The following is a 19,247-nucleotide window of genomic DNA, read 5'->3' as shown; positions in this document are numbered from 1 at the left end:
TACGTGTCCACTTCCTCCAGAAAGGTCTGTCATTTACTTTATATTCCCCTCGGTGATCGTTTCACACCTGCACAGATTTCAGCATGTAGCCAGGAGGACAATGTTTGATTTATAATATATCATATTTATACAGTATGTATACGTGTGTGTGTGCATTTAATAGCTGATGTCTTGGCTTATACATATTTAGATGCGTGTGACTCTAAACAAAATCCAACACGAGCTACGTTGGATTTTGTTTAGAGTCATGTACATCTAAATATGTATATAAACACGAACTATTACAAATAATCTACGTGGGATAATAAACTGTTTAGATAACTATGACAGAAACTCTGGCCAGGTCGCTTTTAAAAAGGAATACTTTCGGTTTTCTTTACGGCGTGGATTCAACACCGAGGTTTCTGGAAATCAAAAATAGCATTCGTTTTTGCCGTAGAGAATTATTTTATTTTTAAAACCCGATCGACTGACCAGAAGCAATGTGATACCAATGTTAAACGGTGGTATATGCTCCTTAAGTCAGTCTGATTTATTTTTAGAAATTAGTATTTGGTCTGTAAATGTGATGTTCATGCCATCTTGGGATTGGTGTGCCATTTGTCTTGACCCCTTGGGTAGGAATACTCTGAGATACTACAAATATTCTACTATGAAACTGGCTAAAAGTGGAGTGAAAAGCAATTCAATGACCTTCCCAGTGCATTATGGGAACGGTTTCGTTTGTCGCCATTTTACCTGAGACAGTATTATCGTGACAAAACACCCTGTACCCTGTAAGCAGACTTTGGGTGAGAGTGTCTGTGGGTGTTTTTAATGAATCGCAGCATTTACATCTTTAACCATTTAACATCAAGGGTTCAGGGGCGACTTTCTAATAAACTGTAACTGCAGCACCTACAGTATCAGTCACATGATCACAACGCAGCCCTGATTCAGAGCCAGAGTTTCACAGAGGATGTGCTCTCTTATCGATCACGGAAAGATACTTCTCCTTCGTGCAGTCCGCTGAGACTGCTGTTATGATCTGCCAGTAAAGCTCATGTGTTCTACACCACATTCGTTCCATTAAGCCAGAACTCATTTGTCAGGCTTATTCGGGAAGAAAACCGCCTGGAAGTTGAGCTGTAGTTTCAGTAAGCGTTTTATAACCACAGAACTGACCAGATCTTCAGAACTCCAGAATTTCAGCCCTTCAACTTGGAAAAAACGAAGAAAACTGGATTAGTTTAGCTAGATTAAGTTGTCTGAGATAACGGCACGCTCCCATTTTGCCTGGGCGGGGCAGATGTAGCAAGACTCAAAACGATGCCAATTGTAGGCATGTTGAACAGTTTGCAATTCGTTCGCGTGAACGATACGGAAGTCTGGAGAGGACAAAAGTAAAAGTGTCTTATTCGTGTTGACGTAATTTCTACTGAAACTGTAAGTCAGGGTGGGACATATTGTAGCTCCTCCCCCTTTAAAAAAAAATAGCCAATCGCGTTTAGCATACTTCACAGCTCGGGGTGAGCCGTACTTGACGGTTAGTGTAGTGGATTTTTATAATGTTGGGGGCGGGACGTTTCAGATTCTAGAGAGCGTTTGATTGGAGAGAAAATCTGATGTGATGCTGAAGTGCAGGATGATGTCATTTGAACGCACGCACTTTGAACGCACGCACAACCCGACTTCCTTTTCATATCTCAGGATGTCATCTGGACGTCACCCACACTGAAACAGTAAACTTTACGTTTCGACCTCTAAATGGCCAACTGTGTTTACCTTTACACGTGCATATTTGAAACTGGTTAAGCCAGTCAGATACCATAAGCTACTACAGTCAGCTTCCTCCATGGATACAGATGGCAGTGCTGGTAAAATGGTGGCAATGTGACATACTCGTTACACTCTTCTGTAAGTCCTGAGAATCAGTTTTCCTGTTTCTGGGGTTAATTTAGTGTGCACTCGAGTCTGTTTTCAGCACTTGAATTAGGTCTGATCTAAGATTGAATTACACTACTGAGATATCTTCCAGCACTGATAATCCTGTTTAGTCTGGAACTCGGCTTAATCTGTCAGAAAAGTATCCGTAATCGTCCTAGCTTGTGAGAAACGATGAGCTAATGGCCAAATAAGCATTTCCGGCCGTGCAGACGAATACATTTCTTAAAATTAATTTGTGCTTATTTGTCCACCGGAGCTGTTAGATTTCGCCAGCGCAGAGCTGGATGTTTTTTTTAAGGTTTTTACAAAGAATCGTTGACTAAGTAATGATCCTGTACACATTGAAACCTGATTTGTTTTTCTAAGGGTGGGTGGTTATTTTCTGACTAAGGTTCATGGAGTGTTGTCAGCAGGCTACGGAGTTACTCACGCCTGGGTAAACTGCTTTCGCTGTGGAGTTTTGTTGGCGTGAAACTTAATCTTATGGTGTTTTCCCACTTGTTTTTGCACTAGGTTCATAGCCTAGAGGACTCCGATGCACTTTTCTGAATTTGGGCGACGCGGTCCTCTTCGATCCTCAAAGCGACACTGAATCGTCTCTGTACCCCGAGCTCTCTTAAAAAGCCGAGCAGAGAGGCAACGTTGTCCCGCTAACGCCGATCAGAACACCATGACGACTTCGTCCTTGCGCCGCTCCGTCAAGAACATCGTAAACAACTACACGGAGGCGGAGATCAAAGTGCGAGAAGCGACCTCCAACGACCCGTGGGGTCCTTCGGGTTCGCTCATGATCGAGATCGCCGAGCTGACTTTCAACGTGGTGGCCTTCGCCGAGGTCATGGGTATCATCTGGAAGCGCATGAACGACCACGGCAAGAACTGGCGTCACGTCTACAAGGCGCTGACGCTGCTGGATTATCTGGTGAAGACGGGCTCGGAGCGCGTGGCTCAGCAATGCAGGGAGAACATCCACACCATCCAGACGCTCCGGGACTTCCAGTACATAGACCGTGATGGCCAGGACCAGGGCGTGAATGTGCGTGAGAAGGCCAAGCAGCTCGTTTCTTTGCTCCAAGACAAAGAGAAACTGAAGCAAGAGAGGGGCCAGGCTCAGACGACACGTGAGCGCATGGCCCGTACCGGAAACGTCATGGCGTACGGCTCCATGCCTCCGCCCTACTCGGGAAGCCGCACCAGCCAACCCAGCATGGCGGCCGTCCACGGGGACACGTACGGCCGATCTCGAGGCTCGCCCCCCTCGTTCAACTGTGAGTAAGAGTCGCTATGAATAGATTGTAGTGAGTAATCACTCATGCATGCCACTAGGACTGGTTTATTTCACTTCGTCAGGAAGTGTGTTTGGTTTAGCTCTAAAGCAGGGACGGGCAGCTCAGGTGCCGACAGCCACACGCCGGATTTAGGTTAATACACCTTCAACAAAGCAGGGTGTGATCATTAACCCGTGTGTTAAATTAAATATGTTGGAGCAGCACGGGATGGAATTTCTCATACCGTCCTACCATAGAACTCCCACCAGACATGATGCGTAATACACACACACACACAGCTGTATAGCACAAGTGTAGCAAAAGCATCCTATTAGATTGAACACATTGATATAAGGCTATCATTTGAACTATAGCCACCTTCCGACCAATCAGATTCGAGAATTCAACAATTACCATTATACAATTTCCTCAAACCTCTTCCGTATCCACAGAGTCCATTTTTTTTCCTGACACGTGTCCCGTTCTCTGCCAGATGTCACACACTGCTTTCTTTCGATCAGATCTGGAGAGCCTCATGGCAAAGCCTTGACTAGTGGATTCTTTTTAAACTATTTTTCCATTATGTCTGGATTGTTTTGTCTCGGTGCAGGATAACACCCACATTTCATTTTTAACAACTTTTTTTTTTTCTTTGTAGATAAATCAAGGCACTTCCCCACTTTTTATCTAAATAGAGAAACTGTAAGGGATGTAAACTTTTGAACTCAATCGTTTCACAATACAGTTGATAACATTGTAATACATGACCACTGTAAGTAGGTAAAAGTTGGCTCAGGTTCGCGTAGGACTAGAAAGAAAAACAAAATAAAACAAAAGCGAGCTTGAGGAAATGAACTGGGGCTTTTTCTCTTTCTTTCTTTTATTTCGCTCTTTATTTCTGACTCGGAATCACCTCGGACACGAATTCCTTCTGTTTCTCTCCTTGCTGTGGTATGCAGCTCTGTTTCGGCAACGCCTTCGCCTGCGTTCTTTCCATAGAGTTAACTCCAGAATTATTGGCACCTTTGATACCCTGAAAATCATTAACGCGTGCATATTTCAAGCTTCGACTTCTTTCATTAAATAGTGAAAACGCTAGAACCCTGAGGAGTAATATTTAGTTCTCTTCTTCTAGCACTAAATCAAGGTTGGAGAGACTTGTCGATGCATTTCGATCCACTCTTCCATGCAGGACATTTTAAGCTCGTTTTATAGTTTGTAGATTTGTGCATGTGATCTTCCTCCTTCAGTTCAGAGGACATCGATTTGTGTATCGTGCAACCGTTTCCGTGTTGATCTGGATGCATGTTTGGGGTCGTTATCGTGCGATTTTTCTGTCTACAGCCGAGTCGTAACCTCTTGGCAGAGGCAACGGCGGAAATTATGATCCAAACCAGCCGCACAGCAACGACAATCCACCACCATGTTATACAGGAGGGTTTTACCTTGTGTACAGTTTTGCTGATGGTGTTCATGACCGTCGATTTCGGTCTCATCTGATGATTTTTGTACACTTATGAAGAGTGATCGTATTTCTTGATCTGACCCCCACCCCTTTTCCCTCCGGTCCCCGGAAAATTTTAGCGTGAGTCGCTTTTCTGAGCTGTGCGGTACATGACTGCGCTGGAGTCATGGTCGTGAAACGCTGGTCAATCATGAGCTTATCTGATATTTTAGTGGCATGTCTGCTCGGTTTCTCCCGCCGTCCAGCAGAGGCCAGTGAGCCAGGAAGACACTCTGTGTGTTTTGTGTATACGAGTCTGTGGGGCACTACATTCGGAGTCCGTCAGAGGAGCCGTTCCGAGTCATTGGGGTTTTTCTGCTCGATTTCATTCTTCGCATACTTTATAGAACACGAGCCCCAAACCAGATGACCTCGTTTCCAAAGGAGCAGCTCGTTTCACAATCTACTCCGCTGGATTTTCCAGATTCCTCACATGCTCTGAGACGTGTCGGAAGAAAGTGCGGTGGACTTGTAACGTCCATAATTAGTTAAAAACTATCGAGAATCGTTTTCACCGACAGTACAAAAAAAAAGAGCTCGAGACTTTTTCCATACCTCCGGCCAAGAAATAAAGGATTAAAGTTTGACAGGAGCGATGGCATTTTCCTTTCAATTAGTAACCTGTTCTATTAATAGCAACTAGAATTATGCCCCTTTCCAAGGAACGAGCACGGCTACGTTGCCCACCATTAAGTGCATTATTAACTGCAGTATGGAAATACTGCCTTATTCAGAATGTACATACACGCCACTTTGTTAGGAACACCTGTACACCTGCTCGTTCATGCAAATAACCAGTTTCCCAGTCATGAGGCTGAAGTCCAATGCGTAGAACCTTGCAGATACAGGTCAAGAGCGTTACGTTCTCGGTGAGTTGCTTGTGCTTGCTTTTACCCAAAATAACTCTTCCTCGCACTCCTGCAGTCCCGTACCCTACAGAGAGATGAAGACGATTTAGATTTTCTGTTCGAGTACACACCGGTCTTTCAACACCACGAAGACACTTCTTGCCTTACAACCTTTTCTCAATACTGTTGTGCTTTACCCATTCGAGTTTCGGTGAAGATGTGAAAGATGATAAACAGGAACACTGGTACACCTGTATATTCCTGCTATCATTGAATCAGTGTCTCAGCAATGCATTGCAGAAAAAAAAAAATCATGCAGAGACCGGCCCAGAGCTTCAGTTAATATTCACATCAAACATTAGAATGAGGAGGGGGGGGGCATGATCAGATTGGTGCGAAAAAAAGAAAGAAAAAAAAACGTCCAGCGAGCAGCAGGTCTGCAGCTGGAAACGCCTTGTTTAATGAGACTGGTTGGAGGAGAGTGGTTTGAGCTGACAGGAAGGCTGCAGTAGCTCATATAATCACTCTTTGCAATCATGGTAAGCAGAAAAGCATCTCCCAGAACACACAATTCGTTGAACCTTGAGGCAGATGGGCTACGACAGCAGAAGACCATGTCGGGTTTCACTCCTGTCAGCTAAGATCAGGAATCTCTGACCACAGGCTCACCCAAACTGGACAGTTGAAGATTGGAAAAATCTTGGTCACCCTGGTCTTTTTCTGATCCTCACCTGTCCAGTTTGATCGAGCCTGTGGCCACTGTAGCCTCAGATTTCTGTTCTTGGCTGACAGGAGGGAAACCCGACATGGTCTTCTGCTGTTCTTTTTAGACTAGAATAAAGATACCAATTGAAAGGAAAATGGTCATTTTCAATCACGTATATAATTGATCATTGGTCGCCATGTCAGGGAACGTACTGAAGTCTTCATTTTGGCGTGGTTTACTTTTTATAGGGCTGAATATATTTCCTTAAATTGGTTGGATTAAACATGGGAATAGCACTCCTACAGTACATATATGCTCCCCCATTTTTATTCTGTGGTCCAGTCCGGGTGAGACCAGGAACTGGCTTTTTGGCTTTAAGGCACTTGTATGCAGCCTTGTGAGGTCTAGTACCACCCAAAATGTGGATGTGGATATGTGTGTGTGCTGGAGCTTGTACAGAGAATAAGATCCAACACCACCCTCTCCTCCCTACAAACACACACTCACACAGCACTCCTGCACCTCAAACTGCCCTACACAGGCACCCCATTGTTCCTACCAGAGTGAGAGAGGCACCCGGGCATGGAGCCGCACTCATTTGGGTGCTCGCTCGTACAAACTTAATATGCAGAAGCAGTCACTGCCACTCTGTCTATCAATGCCATGACTATTTTGTTAGATAAATTAAGATATTTTTATATACTTTCTCCATCGATCGATCTCTCTCTCTCTTTCTCTCTCTCTGCTTCCTCCCAGTGTCCACTTCGCCCCCTCATCTGGCCCCGGAGCTGGAGCAGGCGCGCCCGCAGACCAGCGGCGAGGAAGAGCTACAACTGCAGCTGGCGTTGGCCATGAGCCGAGAGGAGAGCGAGAAGGTGAGGATCACGTACAGAGCTCGTACGTTCTCTTTCTGGCTCGTACACAGTCCACTCACGAAGGACAGGAATAATAACGTAAGATGATCGTCCTAAAGCAACCTCAAACATCCCAAATACAAAATCCCTTCTATTTGCTATAACGAGTTATACAAGAATAACTCGCAGGACAACACCACAGACCTCTGAGTCACCGTGTGCATGGTATGCTTGTAATTAGCTGAACAGTGGAATCGGACATGATTTACTTACCTGCATCTTCAGACTATAGAATGGAAGTATGTTCACTCGCAGTTACAAAGTGTACAGCAAGATCTGAGAATCTGCTTCCTGATGAGACAGATGTTGGACAGCTGCTGCCAAAAAGACAGTGTGACTGATGACATCATTTTTATTTTTTACATTTTTTTTATCGCAGTACAATCCTCATAAGTAAGAACATGCATTGTCAGGATGTTCGTCTCAAGCCGTTTTAGTATTATCGCGCTACAAGATGGATCACAAACGTAACCCTTTAAGCTATGGACAATCGAATGATGTGCGTTTTTGATTTTAAATTTCAATAAATCGCTCACAGGAGCATTTCAACAAGAAATGTGAACATGAAAAACATTCACATCCTCTGCAGATTTATGTACAAGGAGACCCGGTAATATGAATCTCGATCGACCGGCTTCAAAACCGTATATGTTGTGTATACACTTCACCTAGAGGTGCCAACGTTTATAGTTTAACCATTTAATTTTGTTACAGCTATATGAGAAAAGCTAAAGAAGCAGACAAACCAAAACGAGAGTAAAATATGGTCGATTCCCTGTAACGGAAAGCATGGGGGACACGGCTGGACGATAATATCGTGACAATATATCATCGATACCATGATAAATTATGTCATGATATTATGTCATGATATCTTTTTGTTAAGTAGATGTGTTTTAAAAATTACAAACTGAATGGACGCAGTTAGCGATTAGCATGGAACAGTCTCGAGTGTCTTTATGATCGAACTTGTTTTTATATCTTCCCTCTCTGCGCCGATACGACCTTGGTAGCTCTCACTGCTTTATCCGGGGGTCCTGAGCTCTGTACAGACTTTTATCGTCCCTGCTGTAACACGCATTCTAATATATACTGATCAGTTAGCAAACCTTTTACTTTGAGTCAAGTTGTTGTCAGTGTAGCTCGGTACATGTCTGACCACTTACCCGTTTCCTCTAGCCGCCTCCTCCTGTGGATATCGACGAACAGACACAACTCCAGATTGCAATGAGCCTCAGTAAGGAGGAGGCCCAAAAGGTACTGCGCCGCCAGGACTAGCTTTCTAACCTCCCCTGTGCTCCAAGCTCGATTGCCTTGCTGTGTCGCTCGCATGCCTGTGTCTTTGTGGTTGATGCCGCATGTGCCGGCTTTGCCGTGAACGTTAGAGGAGCATGCATGTCTCTGTGCTTCACTAACCAGCTTGTGTCGCGTCTCCCTCTTCCCCTAATTGGAAGATGATGGCTTTATCTGTCGATTGCTCTGACCCCGTGTCGTTGATAAAAGGCCTGACCTCTGTCTTTTGGTGTGGCAGTGACCAGCTTTTTGCCTGGATACACTCTCCAACATGCACGACAAAGAGTCACCGAAGAATCATGTCGAAAGCTAACGGTCTTCTCCATGTCTTTTTAAAGAAGCCTCCGCCTGTCGTCACCTTAGACATGGACGAAGAGACGCAGCTCCAGATTGCTCTGAGCCTCAGTAAGGAGGAACATCAGCAGGTATGAGCTCTATTTGGACGTACAGTGAGGGGGAAATAAATAAGTCTAATAAGTTTTAAAAAAATAGAACTCTGGAAAGAATTCAACCCGTCATGTTTGGAGAAAGAAGGTTTGCACGTACGATCTCAAGAAGCATCATGATATGGAGCTGCTTCTCTGGACTTTATTGGACCAAGATTTAATCTCCTTGGCCAAGAAGCTGAACCTGTGGAGGAGAGGGACGTTTCAATAAGACGAGACTCGAGAAGATCTTACATGGCCTGGCCACTTTCCTGACTTGAATCCCATTGGGAAAACTTACGGAGGATTTTGGAAATACGACCGGAGTCGACCCTTCTCACCCTGTGGAACTGAAGGTGATTTGGCACGAAGAATGGACCACGATTGAACCACAGTACTAATTGCTGCAACAGAAGAACTAACGGTGTTAATTTGTGCTGTCGGAACACTTTTTTCCCCCCTGTTCACTTAAACATATCTTTCTTCATGCTTAGGAATATATATATATACATGTCTTTGGTCATATTTAGAAGTAGAAAGTCGAAAGACATTACCTGTATAAATCTGAAGTGTGATCTTATTTCCCCTCACTCAGAATGGGTCGGTCTTAACATCCTCTCCACAAACTTTGTCTTTTCTGCTAATGGATGACTTTTTGTGCATTATCTGTGTGTGTTATCCTAAACAACTTCCAGATCTGTACAATGGAAGCAATGAAATTGGCACTTTTAACCCATTTGGTTTCTCTTTGTCCTTTGCATATTTGCATTCTTGTTTCAGAATTAGCAAGCATGGTGTGTGTGTGTGTGTGTACGAAATTCGCAACAATGACTGTACTTGACATGTCTTTTGTGTCCATGTGTCTTCCGTGGGTTGTCAGGAGGAGCGAAGTCGCCTGGGAGATGAGTCGTTGCTCCAGAAAGCCCTTGAAGAGAGTAAACGCGAAATGGAAGCTAAAGCAGGAGGGGTATGAACCAACAACAGTTAGCCTTGATTACTGATCATCTCATTATTTTTATATGATTCATCTATACACGCTTAAAGAAACGAATGTTTAATGGGCTATAAATAAGAGCTATTGAATATCTAACCTTCTCTAATACATACCTGGCACTGCAGTTTCCGAAAGGCCCTTTTTCAGTGAACGCAGCGCGATGGCCTATAAAAATATCTCTTGTCTAAAAGTGCTACTTTCTCCCCTTTGGCAGTCTGCCATGTTGGATCTGCTGGATATTTTTGCTCCAGACTCTGAAGCGCCACCTGGTGCCAACCCGTGGGATCCGGCTGGAGCCGGTGGTCAAGCGCAGGCTGTGGGACCGCTGAGGGTCGACCCGTGGGATTCTCTGGGTATTGTTGTCCGTGTACTCATTACATTACATTTCCTAATCCTGATGAAACAGTCCAAAATGCACATCTCGTTCACTACTAGGCTCGGATGATGCACAGGATACCCAAATTTTGCTTTAATGATGATCATATGCGCACTATGAACAAGGGGCTGCCCATTGATTTTGACCTCAGATGGAGGTTCTTCTGTTTCCTCTTGCTATTCACTCACACCGGAATCTCATTAACCCAGGCTTAACCCATTTAACGAGTCCCTTTTATTTAATCATTCTCAATAAATAAACTTAATCGACCAGGATAAAACATACACTATATCTATCTAATATCTATTACTGGCCCAGCATTACTAATAGTGCACTATTTTGGGGAATAATTGTATAAATGTTATGAAAACTGTGATGTTCCTTCATTATTCCCCATAAACCACTTTTTAAACCACAGAGTGAATAAGGTGTGGTGGGCTGTACTTCATTTGAGGAATAGGGTGCCATTATTAATCCTAGCAACTTTCAGAAACCATAAATGTACTCTATAAGTGTATCACAGGGCCATAATTTCAAACAGAGCCAAGCTCCTCAACTCGAGGTCCTGGCAGCTCCTGGGCAGCACCTTCCAGTCTTCACTCTCAGCCCTGGGACACTCGGTCACGTCCTCCTGACCCATGGGAAGCTCCTCAGAACGCCCCCAGTCCTGTTCCCTCGAGTCAGACATGGCCCTCAACTGTTGCCCCTGGTATGACCATGTAACTTTATTAACCAAAATAAATACATCATCATGCATACAGATGATTATATACATATAGGCATGTGGAAAAATAAGTACACCCCATGGAAATGGTTATTTATTTATTTATTTATTTACATATTTGGACAAGCAAACATTTGATCCTTGTTGAAACACTGCCTATTAATAAAGGTGATTGACATTTTGTAGTAATTTTCACAATTTAAATAAAAAAAAAATCAGTCACATGGAAAAAGTAAGTACACCCCTACATTTATCAAACCTTCAAATCCATAAAATTAGAATCAGGTGTTCAGGATTGGGTGCCAGTGGTTAGAACCTGCTTAGGGAGTGCAGGTGGAACCGGTCTTATTTATACCTCTCTCATATATAGTGTCTGGTGTTCCCTTTGTTCTTGAGGCGAGTGGTGTCATCATGCCAAGATCTAAAGAGTTCTACAAGGCCTTCAGAAAACAAAGGTTGTGGATGCCTAGCAGTCTGGCAAGGGATTTAAAAAGATCTCCAAATTATTTGAAATGCATCATTCCACTGTGAGGTAAATCATCTACAAATGGTGCAGACTTCAAACGACTGGCCGTCCCAGCGAATTCGGCCCAAGGCTGTCGGATGCAAAAAGAAGTCTCCAAGAACTTCAAAAAGTCATCACAGGATCTGCTAGTAAGACTTGCAACTGTTGGTGTCCAAAGTGCATGTTTCTACAAATATAAAGAGATTGCACAAATTTGACCTGCGTGCCAGGAAAAAAGCCTCAGGGACTGGACAGCTTGCATTCATTGATTCAGATAGGAAGTGCTTGAAGATAATGTGAGGCCATCTGTCCAAACGTTGAACCGAAAGTGGACCTTTCAGCAGGATAATGAACCTAAACACACAAGCAAATCCACCAAGGACCGGCTCAAAAGGAAGAAACGGAGGGTTATGGAATGGCCGGGTCAAAGCCTGGATTTGAATCCTATTGAAATGTTGTGGGGGGATTTGAAATGAGTCGTACATGCAAGAAAACCCTCAAACATCTTGCAACTGTAAGAATATTGCATGGAAGAGTGGTCAAAAATTCCAGCACGCCTGGTGGACATTCATGCAAAACGCCTACAAGAAGTTATTTCTGATAAAGGGGGCAATACTAGCTTCTGAAGCCAAGGGCGTACTTACTTTTCCCACCGATTATATCACCTCTATAGATATTTCTGTTGAATAAATGATTGAAAATGCTAAGTTTCCTTGTGGTTTTGTTCAAGTATATCAACTTTTATTAATAGGCACCGCTTCAAAGAGGATCAAACGTTTGCTTTTCCACATGTGTCAAAAAAGCCAACAATTTCCATGGGGTGTATTTATTTTTTCACATGACTGTGTGTATATATCATCATTGTGTGCGTGTGTTTTAGCAGCCACAGGAATAGACCCTTTCTCTCCTCTAACAGCAGACAAAAAAGGGTCTGCTGTCCCAGTCAAATGCTCATCACCACGGCCTGGAAGTCCCACAGGTAATAATATAAGCCCTTAGTAAACTAACACTGATGTGTTCATGACCATCGTGGATTTAATTGGTTCATTTCCTGTAAGCTCATATCTTTTTTCTATTGCTTGATTTTTTATTGTTCTACACATATTTCTGTTAGATGGAGATTTTTTTGATGACGCCATGGATGGAGGTCAAGTGAACGTTAACGGGCGTAGTGAAGGAAGTCCGGAATTGTTTGACTTGTCTCGTTTGGGAGAAAGTTTAGCAGAGCCGGCGTCTCGGACCTGTCGCACTCCGGAAGCCTTCCTGGGCCCCGTAGCGGCCTCGCTCGTCAATCTCGACTCCTTGATCCCGCCGAATCAGGCTCCTAAGAACTTAAACCCGTTTTTAACAGGTGAGCCCAAGTGGGATGTTTCGGATTGAAATGATGGATGCTTCCATTCAAAGGTTTCATGAACTACTACATTAACTACTTTACTTTTTAACGCTTAACCGTTTGGTGATTAGTTCATGGCTATATTCCACACTGGCACTTCATGTCATCACTTTCAACTAGCGCCACTCGCCCCGTTTTGAATTTTGAAGCATAGAACAAAATGCAGACTGGTCTTGAAACTGTCTGTGTCGATCATCTTTAAACGTTTTGTTTTCATCGTCGCTTCACATTACATTTACTTTTTATGGTATTTGGCAGACACCCTTATCCAGAGCGACTGACATTTATCTCATTTATACATCTGAGCAGTTGAGCGTTAAGGGCCTCGTTCAAGGGCCCAACAGTGACCGCTTGGCAGTGCTGGGATTTTGAACTCATGATCAGTAGTCCAATATCTTACCCATTGATCTACCATTGCCCCAACTTCACTTCTATGAAAGTCTGTGAAACCCCTCCCATTTCTTAATGAGCTTAATGACTTGTATCGCTTTTTTTTTTTTGGTCCAGATCATGAAATTATTGAGTGAAACTGTGAGATAACAGTTGTGGATGGGAAGAGGGGTGCTGAACTGACATCTTTGACCTTGTACAGTTGCACGCATGAAAACCCTGATGATGTTTCTCACTCTTACTCCCTTTAGGTCTGAGCGCTCCTTCGGTCACAAATCCATTCCAAAGCGAGCAGCCACGGCTCACGCTCAATCAGATGCGTCCTACCTCCACGTCCCCCACTCCCAGCTCGCTGCAGTACAGCGCCTCTCTGCCTCTGCCTGCGAGTAATCAGCCTTTGTCCTTACCCAGCTCCTTCACCCAGCCTTCAGAGGGACACGTTAACATGCCTGGGAACCTGCCTCAACCGCTGCTACCGCTCTCGTCCACATCCGCACACGGACAACCAGATCAGAGTCAGAACCCGTTCCTCTGAAGGTTGGCGTGAGCGGTGCTTCACGTGGCCTGAATGTAAGCTTGCTGGCCTGAGTAACAATGCTTATAACGGAGTGACGATTTAACTGCATACTTGGATCTAAACTGGAATATAGTCCAAATTAAAGACACTACTGTTTTATACTGGCTAACTATTTTCACAGCTCTTTGCTATTGCCACTTATCCTCTTATATCCATCTGCACTACAGAACCAACGTGTCTTTATAATCATAAACGCAAACAGCACAAGTTTTTTGTTTTTTAATATGGAATCATGATCTAATTTCAGATGAAACTTCAACCTACTCTGTAATGACCAGTAACTTTACAACACGTTACAGCTTCACTGATCTCTCTAGAGCTGCGTTAGTGATCCTTCCTTTTTAGTATTCCATCCATACACCCTGGTGACTTCCTGTTGCACTTTCCTTCTGTATTATTCATTATGGATGACCGATATCAATGAGCTGAATAGCATGGAAGCTAGCCAACAGCCCCATCCCGATAATGAAGCTCACTCAGTCAAGGATGTCTAATATGTATAAAACACCAGACCAAAACCTGTTTGTTTTTGTTTTTATAAACCATCATTAAGATTGGCTGCTAAGTGAACACACTTCATGAAGAGAATGAATTTACTGTGGAGTGATGACATACTAACAGAATGTGTGAATAAGAGACTGTTATGGAAATACAAAACATTTCTCATCAAATATAGGAATGAAAATACAACTGGCTGTCAACTAATGTATGTTTTTTTTGTTTTGTTTTTTATTTATCATGGTTGTGCTTCATGACTTTCATCGGTAGGTTTGTAAAGATGTCGACAAAAACAAAAGGGCAGCTTTTAATAACCCAGGACCAGTCGAGCTGTTTTCAAACTGGGTCTGAATACTCAAATCTCTACCCAGGATCAGTTCTGGTCATGTATAGCAAGAACACTGCATCTAAATCTGCATGTGTATTTGGATTTAAACCCGAAATGGTCGTAGCTTAAACCAGAATTTTTTTTTTTTAATGAAATATGATGAAATTGTAGCAGTATGTGAGATTTCTGGCTCGGACAGTTCCTCAACCTCAGGTACATCGCTCCAGTGCATAACTGCTCTCAACTACACGTGAACAGAACTGTTTTAACGCCGCTTACACGATTACTGTTTTTGTTTGCACCTGCCTGCGATGTTTTCTAACTAATTACATTTTTATTAGCATGTTATTTGATTTTAGTTCCCAAAATCTACACAAATTAGTAGCCTTATTTAAACCACCGCATCCCTGACCAGGCAGTTACTAAGGATGCTGTGAATACGTCACACAGTAGCGGTCTTTCTTCGTCCTGCAGGCTTCCTATCTAACGGCTCGCTCATGCCTACATTAAAAGTAAAAACATAATGCTATTTTTCTTTTCTTTTTCCCCTTTTTAAAATGTTTATTTTTTATACTGCATCCTGTGAGAGCCCACACCTCTAGTCCCATCTCAACCCAATGCCCTGTGGACCTTTCTGGAAAGCATTCTTAAAAATTTCTTATTTGTATGTTTACTCCAAATAACGTATTCGTGTCCGGTCCTACACTGTGGATGGACATTGGTCGACGGTTTGGGTTAAGTCGAGGTGGTACTTGAGGTGTACCAGAGCTCCTTGGATCACATGCGTGTTCAAAAACCTGCATTTTGCACTCCGATCAAAAAACTACTTGGTGCAAAAGTGTGTGAACTGGCTCAAACGATTTAATATCGCACCAGTTGACTGTTTGCTGCGAGTCATATCCAAGCATCATTACAGTCTTCATAGGGAGAATGAATTCCACATTACTCTTACATCATCAGCCACAAAAGTATGCACTAGTGCAGATGATGATGTGCCGATTAGATCGTCTCTGCTGCATTTTCGCTCGGCTTGGGAAACACTCAATCGCAAAGTTCTGATCGTGCTGCGATCCTACCCCAGATGTTTGCATCATTATGTACGGTTAAGATCTGTGTGTCGGTGTCTTCCATGATCTCCTATCAGACCTGTATGTCGTCCAGGTCAGTCGGGTTGAGTCGAGTCCAGCCAGTTCAGCACTTCCTGAAGGCCCTTTCCAGAGCGAGCACTGAGCTCCAAGACCGTGATCGATTGAGGAGCGGAGGCAATGATGTCATCCACCCTGAAGAGTGATTTCATTTCCTCTAGCGACATGGTGCACGGAAGGTCCCTAGAAAGAGAACAGGAAATTAAAAGATTCGCAACAAGCAAGCTGTAACACTCAAATACACCTATAGTGCATCCTAAAACTCTTAAACGATACCACTGTGATTCCTCGATCCTATTTCTTTCAGCCATCGTAGAATCCTGTTTACGCTCAAACGTAAACGATGTATACATGCAATAATGTTTTAATAAGTAAATTCGCTCGAAACGCTTTAAAGTGAGGCTTCAGTGAACAAAAATATCTAATCTGGTAAAATACTTTTGTTCTTGATTCTCCCTGTGCTTATTACTGTTACTTGAAAAGCACAATGCTCGTTTAAAAAAACAAAACAACAAAAAAGGTCAGTCTGACCTCTTATTGAACAGCAAGAGCACAGAGGCGGACCGGAGCGGCGCGGCAGAGAGAACGCACAGCAGCTGGATGCAGGAGGAGGAAATCTGTGCGATGTTGGCAGAATCTACCATGAACTGAAGACAAAAGCACAGTGTCATTACTACAGAAGCATTTTGGAATGTACGAATATGGGGTATATTTGTATTTCAGTGGGGAATCGATCTAATCGTGCAGCATGTGAAAGTCATCTTTACAGTGTGGAGTGTTAATAAATTATGTACTGATATTGCTGAAACTGCTGTAACATCAGATATTTCCATTCTGTGACCACTCGTGTCGTTTTCACAATACACCACACTCACGATAACAGATGTGCAGTCCTGGAAGTAGCTGGGCCATATGGGGCCCATGCAGCCTCCTAACTCCCTCACAGTCACTCTCCTCTTCCTCAGGGTCAGATCGGTCAGGTTGGTGCCCACCTGTGCAAAAAAAAGCTATACAATGCATCTGTTTGGATAAGGAGCTTTCATATAAATCTATAGTACTTAACGCTCATCTGTTTCTACGTGATGTGTTTTCGTTTTCATCTCGATTTGGTGACGCAGCAAGTACCGTAGTCTCCTCGGCTCACGGGTTTGTGGTTCAGATGAGTGTACGTGAATAAATATTCATGCTGTCGGAACAAATCTCATAAACCGAATTCCTTAATACGTACGTATTTGAAAGAAAGAACAAAAAAAATCCACATGAATGTTTTGCATTAGTATAAAATCACAACCTATTGGCAAAATAATCTTCGCCACTTAATGTATGAAAATCTATTCATTGCTTAAATAAACATGTCACTATATAGTGCTGGTACGTGAGCTCCTGAACCACATTCCCTATGTAGTGAGTGTATATAGTGAAAGGGCGGCACGGTGGAACCATAATTCGATCCTGAGCTCGAGTTTTTATTTATGTGGGGCTTCACACGTTTTCTGTTTCTTGCTTGGTTACATCCGGGTTCTCCAATTTCCTCCCTGGTCCAAAAAACCTACCAATAGGTGAACTAGTTGATGGATACGTGTGTAATCCCGCCTCACGGTCGTTATTCATGGGATAGACTCCGGAACCACCATGACACCGGCCAGGCTAAAGCAGTGTCGTTGGCCAGAGATTTCCTGAACTGGAGACCATTGTTCATGAGGAATGGGCTAAGGTTTCTCAGGAATGATGCCAGAAGCTATGTATCTCGTTTGCAGCAGGTCATAACAGCAAAAAGGGTGCTCTACTAAGTACTAAAAATGCTTGCCATGAAGGGGTTGAATAATTTTGAAACTGGATAAATCATTCTATGTTGCATTTTCTAGTTGAATTTGGGGAAAACACTTGAAACATTCGTTGTGTTCAACTATTTCAACTGCTTTTGTTTGATTTGTTCATTTCGAACAGGTGAAAGTCGGTAAATTTTGACAATAAACCTGATTTGCAATGGGGGTTGAATTATTTTGATTGCAACTGTATATATGTCAGACAGTAACCTCAAATGCATTTCCATCTATTTTACTTTATTATTTTACCCATCAAGTTCCTCCAGCAGTTCTCAAAATTTTTGCACGTGTTTGTGACTACCAAAAATAACTTCTCAACCCTACTTCCTCAACAGCAACCGTGTTTTCTCAGAACCGGGGATGCAGCTGCACTGAAAATCCGTTGACTGCGTAATCTGCTACACTGCGTACACACTGCTGTCTCTGCTGCTACTCTGAACATCTTCGTAACTTGATCATACATGAGCGTGGTCACATGCTCAGAACAACATATTACTGACTAGAAATACACGATACGGCCAAAACTTTGTGGACACCCGACCATATCCATATGTGGTTTGCTCGATTTAATCCTCCATTCGCTGTGATAATAAGCTCCACTCTTCTGGGAAGGCTTTCCACTAGATTTTGGAGCATTACTGTGGGGATTTGTGATCCTTCAGCTACAAGAGCATTAGTGAGATCAGGCACCTATGTCCGGTGAGAAGGTCTGGGGTGCAGTTCATCCCAAACGTGTTCAGTTGGGTTGAGGTCAGGGCTCTGTGCAGGACTCTCGGGTTCTTCCACCTTCTTCACACACCACGTCTTCATGGAGCTCGCTTTGTGTACAGAAGCAACAGGTTTTGGTCTCTTAGCTTCAGTGATGGGAAATTGTAAAGCTACAGCATACAAATACATTCATTGTCTGGGGAAGACCCGCATATGGGTGTGATTGATATCCAGGTGTCCACAAACCTTCTGACTATATGGTTGGTGTAGTTCCCTTGTCACTGACTGAGGAACTGACAGATAACCTTATCGAACAGCTGTATGGTGGTGGACCTGATAAGATGGATATTTGTTGCACATATTAATCCTCTGTCATAAACAGATAACTTACCGTGGGCAGTGTAGAGGGTGTTTCTCCTAAATCAGCAGGCTCACTCTTCTGACACAGCTGTACTCTTTGCTAAGGAAAGAACAACAATAAGTTGCTTAACTAACCAAATAACTAGTTTAAAAAACAGCAACCCTTACTTAGCGTTAGCTAGCTCATGTGGTGAATGAGATATTCGCTATCCAAATAAAAAAAAAACCTCAACATTATTTATCTTTTTAAATATATAAATACGACTACCAGGTCTAAATAGTTCGCTAGCTAGCTAGCTAGCTATGTAAGGATATTTTGTAGTCGTTTTAGAAGTAGAGTCTTTCCGACGCCGGTAGCACCCAGTAGCAAGCACATAACTGTTACTCGATGTGGTGTCGGATAATAATTAAAAACAAAACAAAAAATATGTACTGTTTTGGGGATAAAGCAATAAAATATCTAGCGCTTTTATTCTTTGCTAAGCAAGCGACTGGTGGTTGCCATGACGACGCCCCTTCCATTTTCAAAGTAAAAGTAA

At 43.1% G+C, this 19,247-nt stretch overlaps 2 protein-coding genes across 13 annotated transcripts in view; one reads left to right on the top strand and one right to left on the bottom strand.

Moving 5' to 3' along the window:
- epn3a (epsin 3a) overlaps positions 1–14,533 on the top strand; it is a 23,354-nt gene extending 8,821 nt beyond the window's left edge. For 4 of the 11 annotated variants that reach the window (XM_017454103.3, XM_017454099.3, XM_017454098.3 and 1 more), the window contains exons 2-11: positions 2,440–3,194; positions 7,009–7,127; positions 8,346–8,423; positions 8,798–8,884; positions 9,765–9,851; positions 10,093–10,231; positions 10,796–10,963; positions 12,364–12,462; positions 12,598–12,834; positions 13,518–14,533. In XM_017454103.3, coding sequence (XP_017309592.1) covers positions 2,597–3,194; positions 7,009–7,127; positions 8,346–8,423; positions 8,798–8,884; positions 9,765–9,851; positions 10,093–10,231; positions 10,796–10,963; positions 12,364–12,462; positions 12,598–12,834; positions 13,518–13,801 — 1,896 coding nt within the window. In that variant the 5' untranslated portion in view covers positions 2,440–2,596 and the 3' untranslated portion in view covers positions 13,802–14,533. Of the gene's footprint in view, positions 1–246; positions 1,897–2,439; positions 3,195–7,008; positions 7,128–8,345; positions 8,424–8,797; positions 8,885–9,764; positions 9,852–10,092; positions 10,232–10,795; positions 10,964–12,363; positions 12,463–12,597; positions 12,835–13,517 lie in introns of those variants that run through there. The other 7 variants (XM_017454101.3, XM_017454104.3, XM_017454105.3 and 4 more) reach the window with 7 other exon arrangements.
- On the bottom strand, positions 14,069–19,247 carry arl16 (ADP-ribosylation factor-like 16). Of its 2 annotated transcripts, none has more exons than XM_017454125.2 (5): positions 19,024–19,247; positions 18,740–18,798; positions 16,690–16,806; positions 16,346–16,461; positions 14,069–15,997 (listed from the first exon to the last, which is right to left on the bottom strand). In XM_017454125.2, the coding sequence occupies exons 1-5, from the start codon at positions 19,082–19,084 to the stop codon at positions 15,832–15,834; spliced, it is 519 nt and encodes a 172-aa protein (XP_017309614.1). In that variant the 5' UTR covers positions 19,085–19,247; the 3' UTR covers positions 14,069–15,831. The 2 variants fall into 2 exon arrangements, with proteins under 2 accessions (XP_017309614.1, XP_053531039.1); XM_053675064.1 differs by lacking the exon at positions 19,024–19,247 and adding an exon at positions 18,331–18,458 and having other exon boundaries at positions 18,740–19,005.

Source organism: Ictalurus punctatus, chromosome 24, assembly GCF_001660625.3.
Source record: "Ictalurus punctatus breed USDA103 chromosome 24, Coco_2.0, whole genome shotgun sequence".
Classification (NCBI taxonomy): Eukaryota; Metazoa; Chordata; class Actinopteri; order Siluriformes; family Ictaluridae; genus Ictalurus; species Ictalurus punctatus.
The sequence above is the reverse complement of the archived record's forward strand: the minus strand, read 5'-3'. Positions and strand labels throughout refer to the sequence as shown.

What these genes read in the sequence shown, in the direction of transcription:
- arl16 (XM_017454125.2), bottom strand. Translation starts at nt 19,084, where the DNA reads ATGTGCTTGCTACTGGGTGCTACCGGCGTCGGAAAGACTCTACTTCTA. An exon ending in AGGACTGCACATCTGTTATC is followed by an intron (nt 16,462 to 16,689) that starts GTGAGTGTGGTG and finishes TTTTGTCTTCAG; the next exon opens with TTCATGGTAGATTCTGCCAA. An exon ending in CTCTTGCTGTTCAATAAGAG is followed by an intron (nt 15,998 to 16,345) that starts GTCAGACTGACC and finishes TTCTCTTTCTAG; the next exon opens with GGACCTTCCGTGCACCATGT.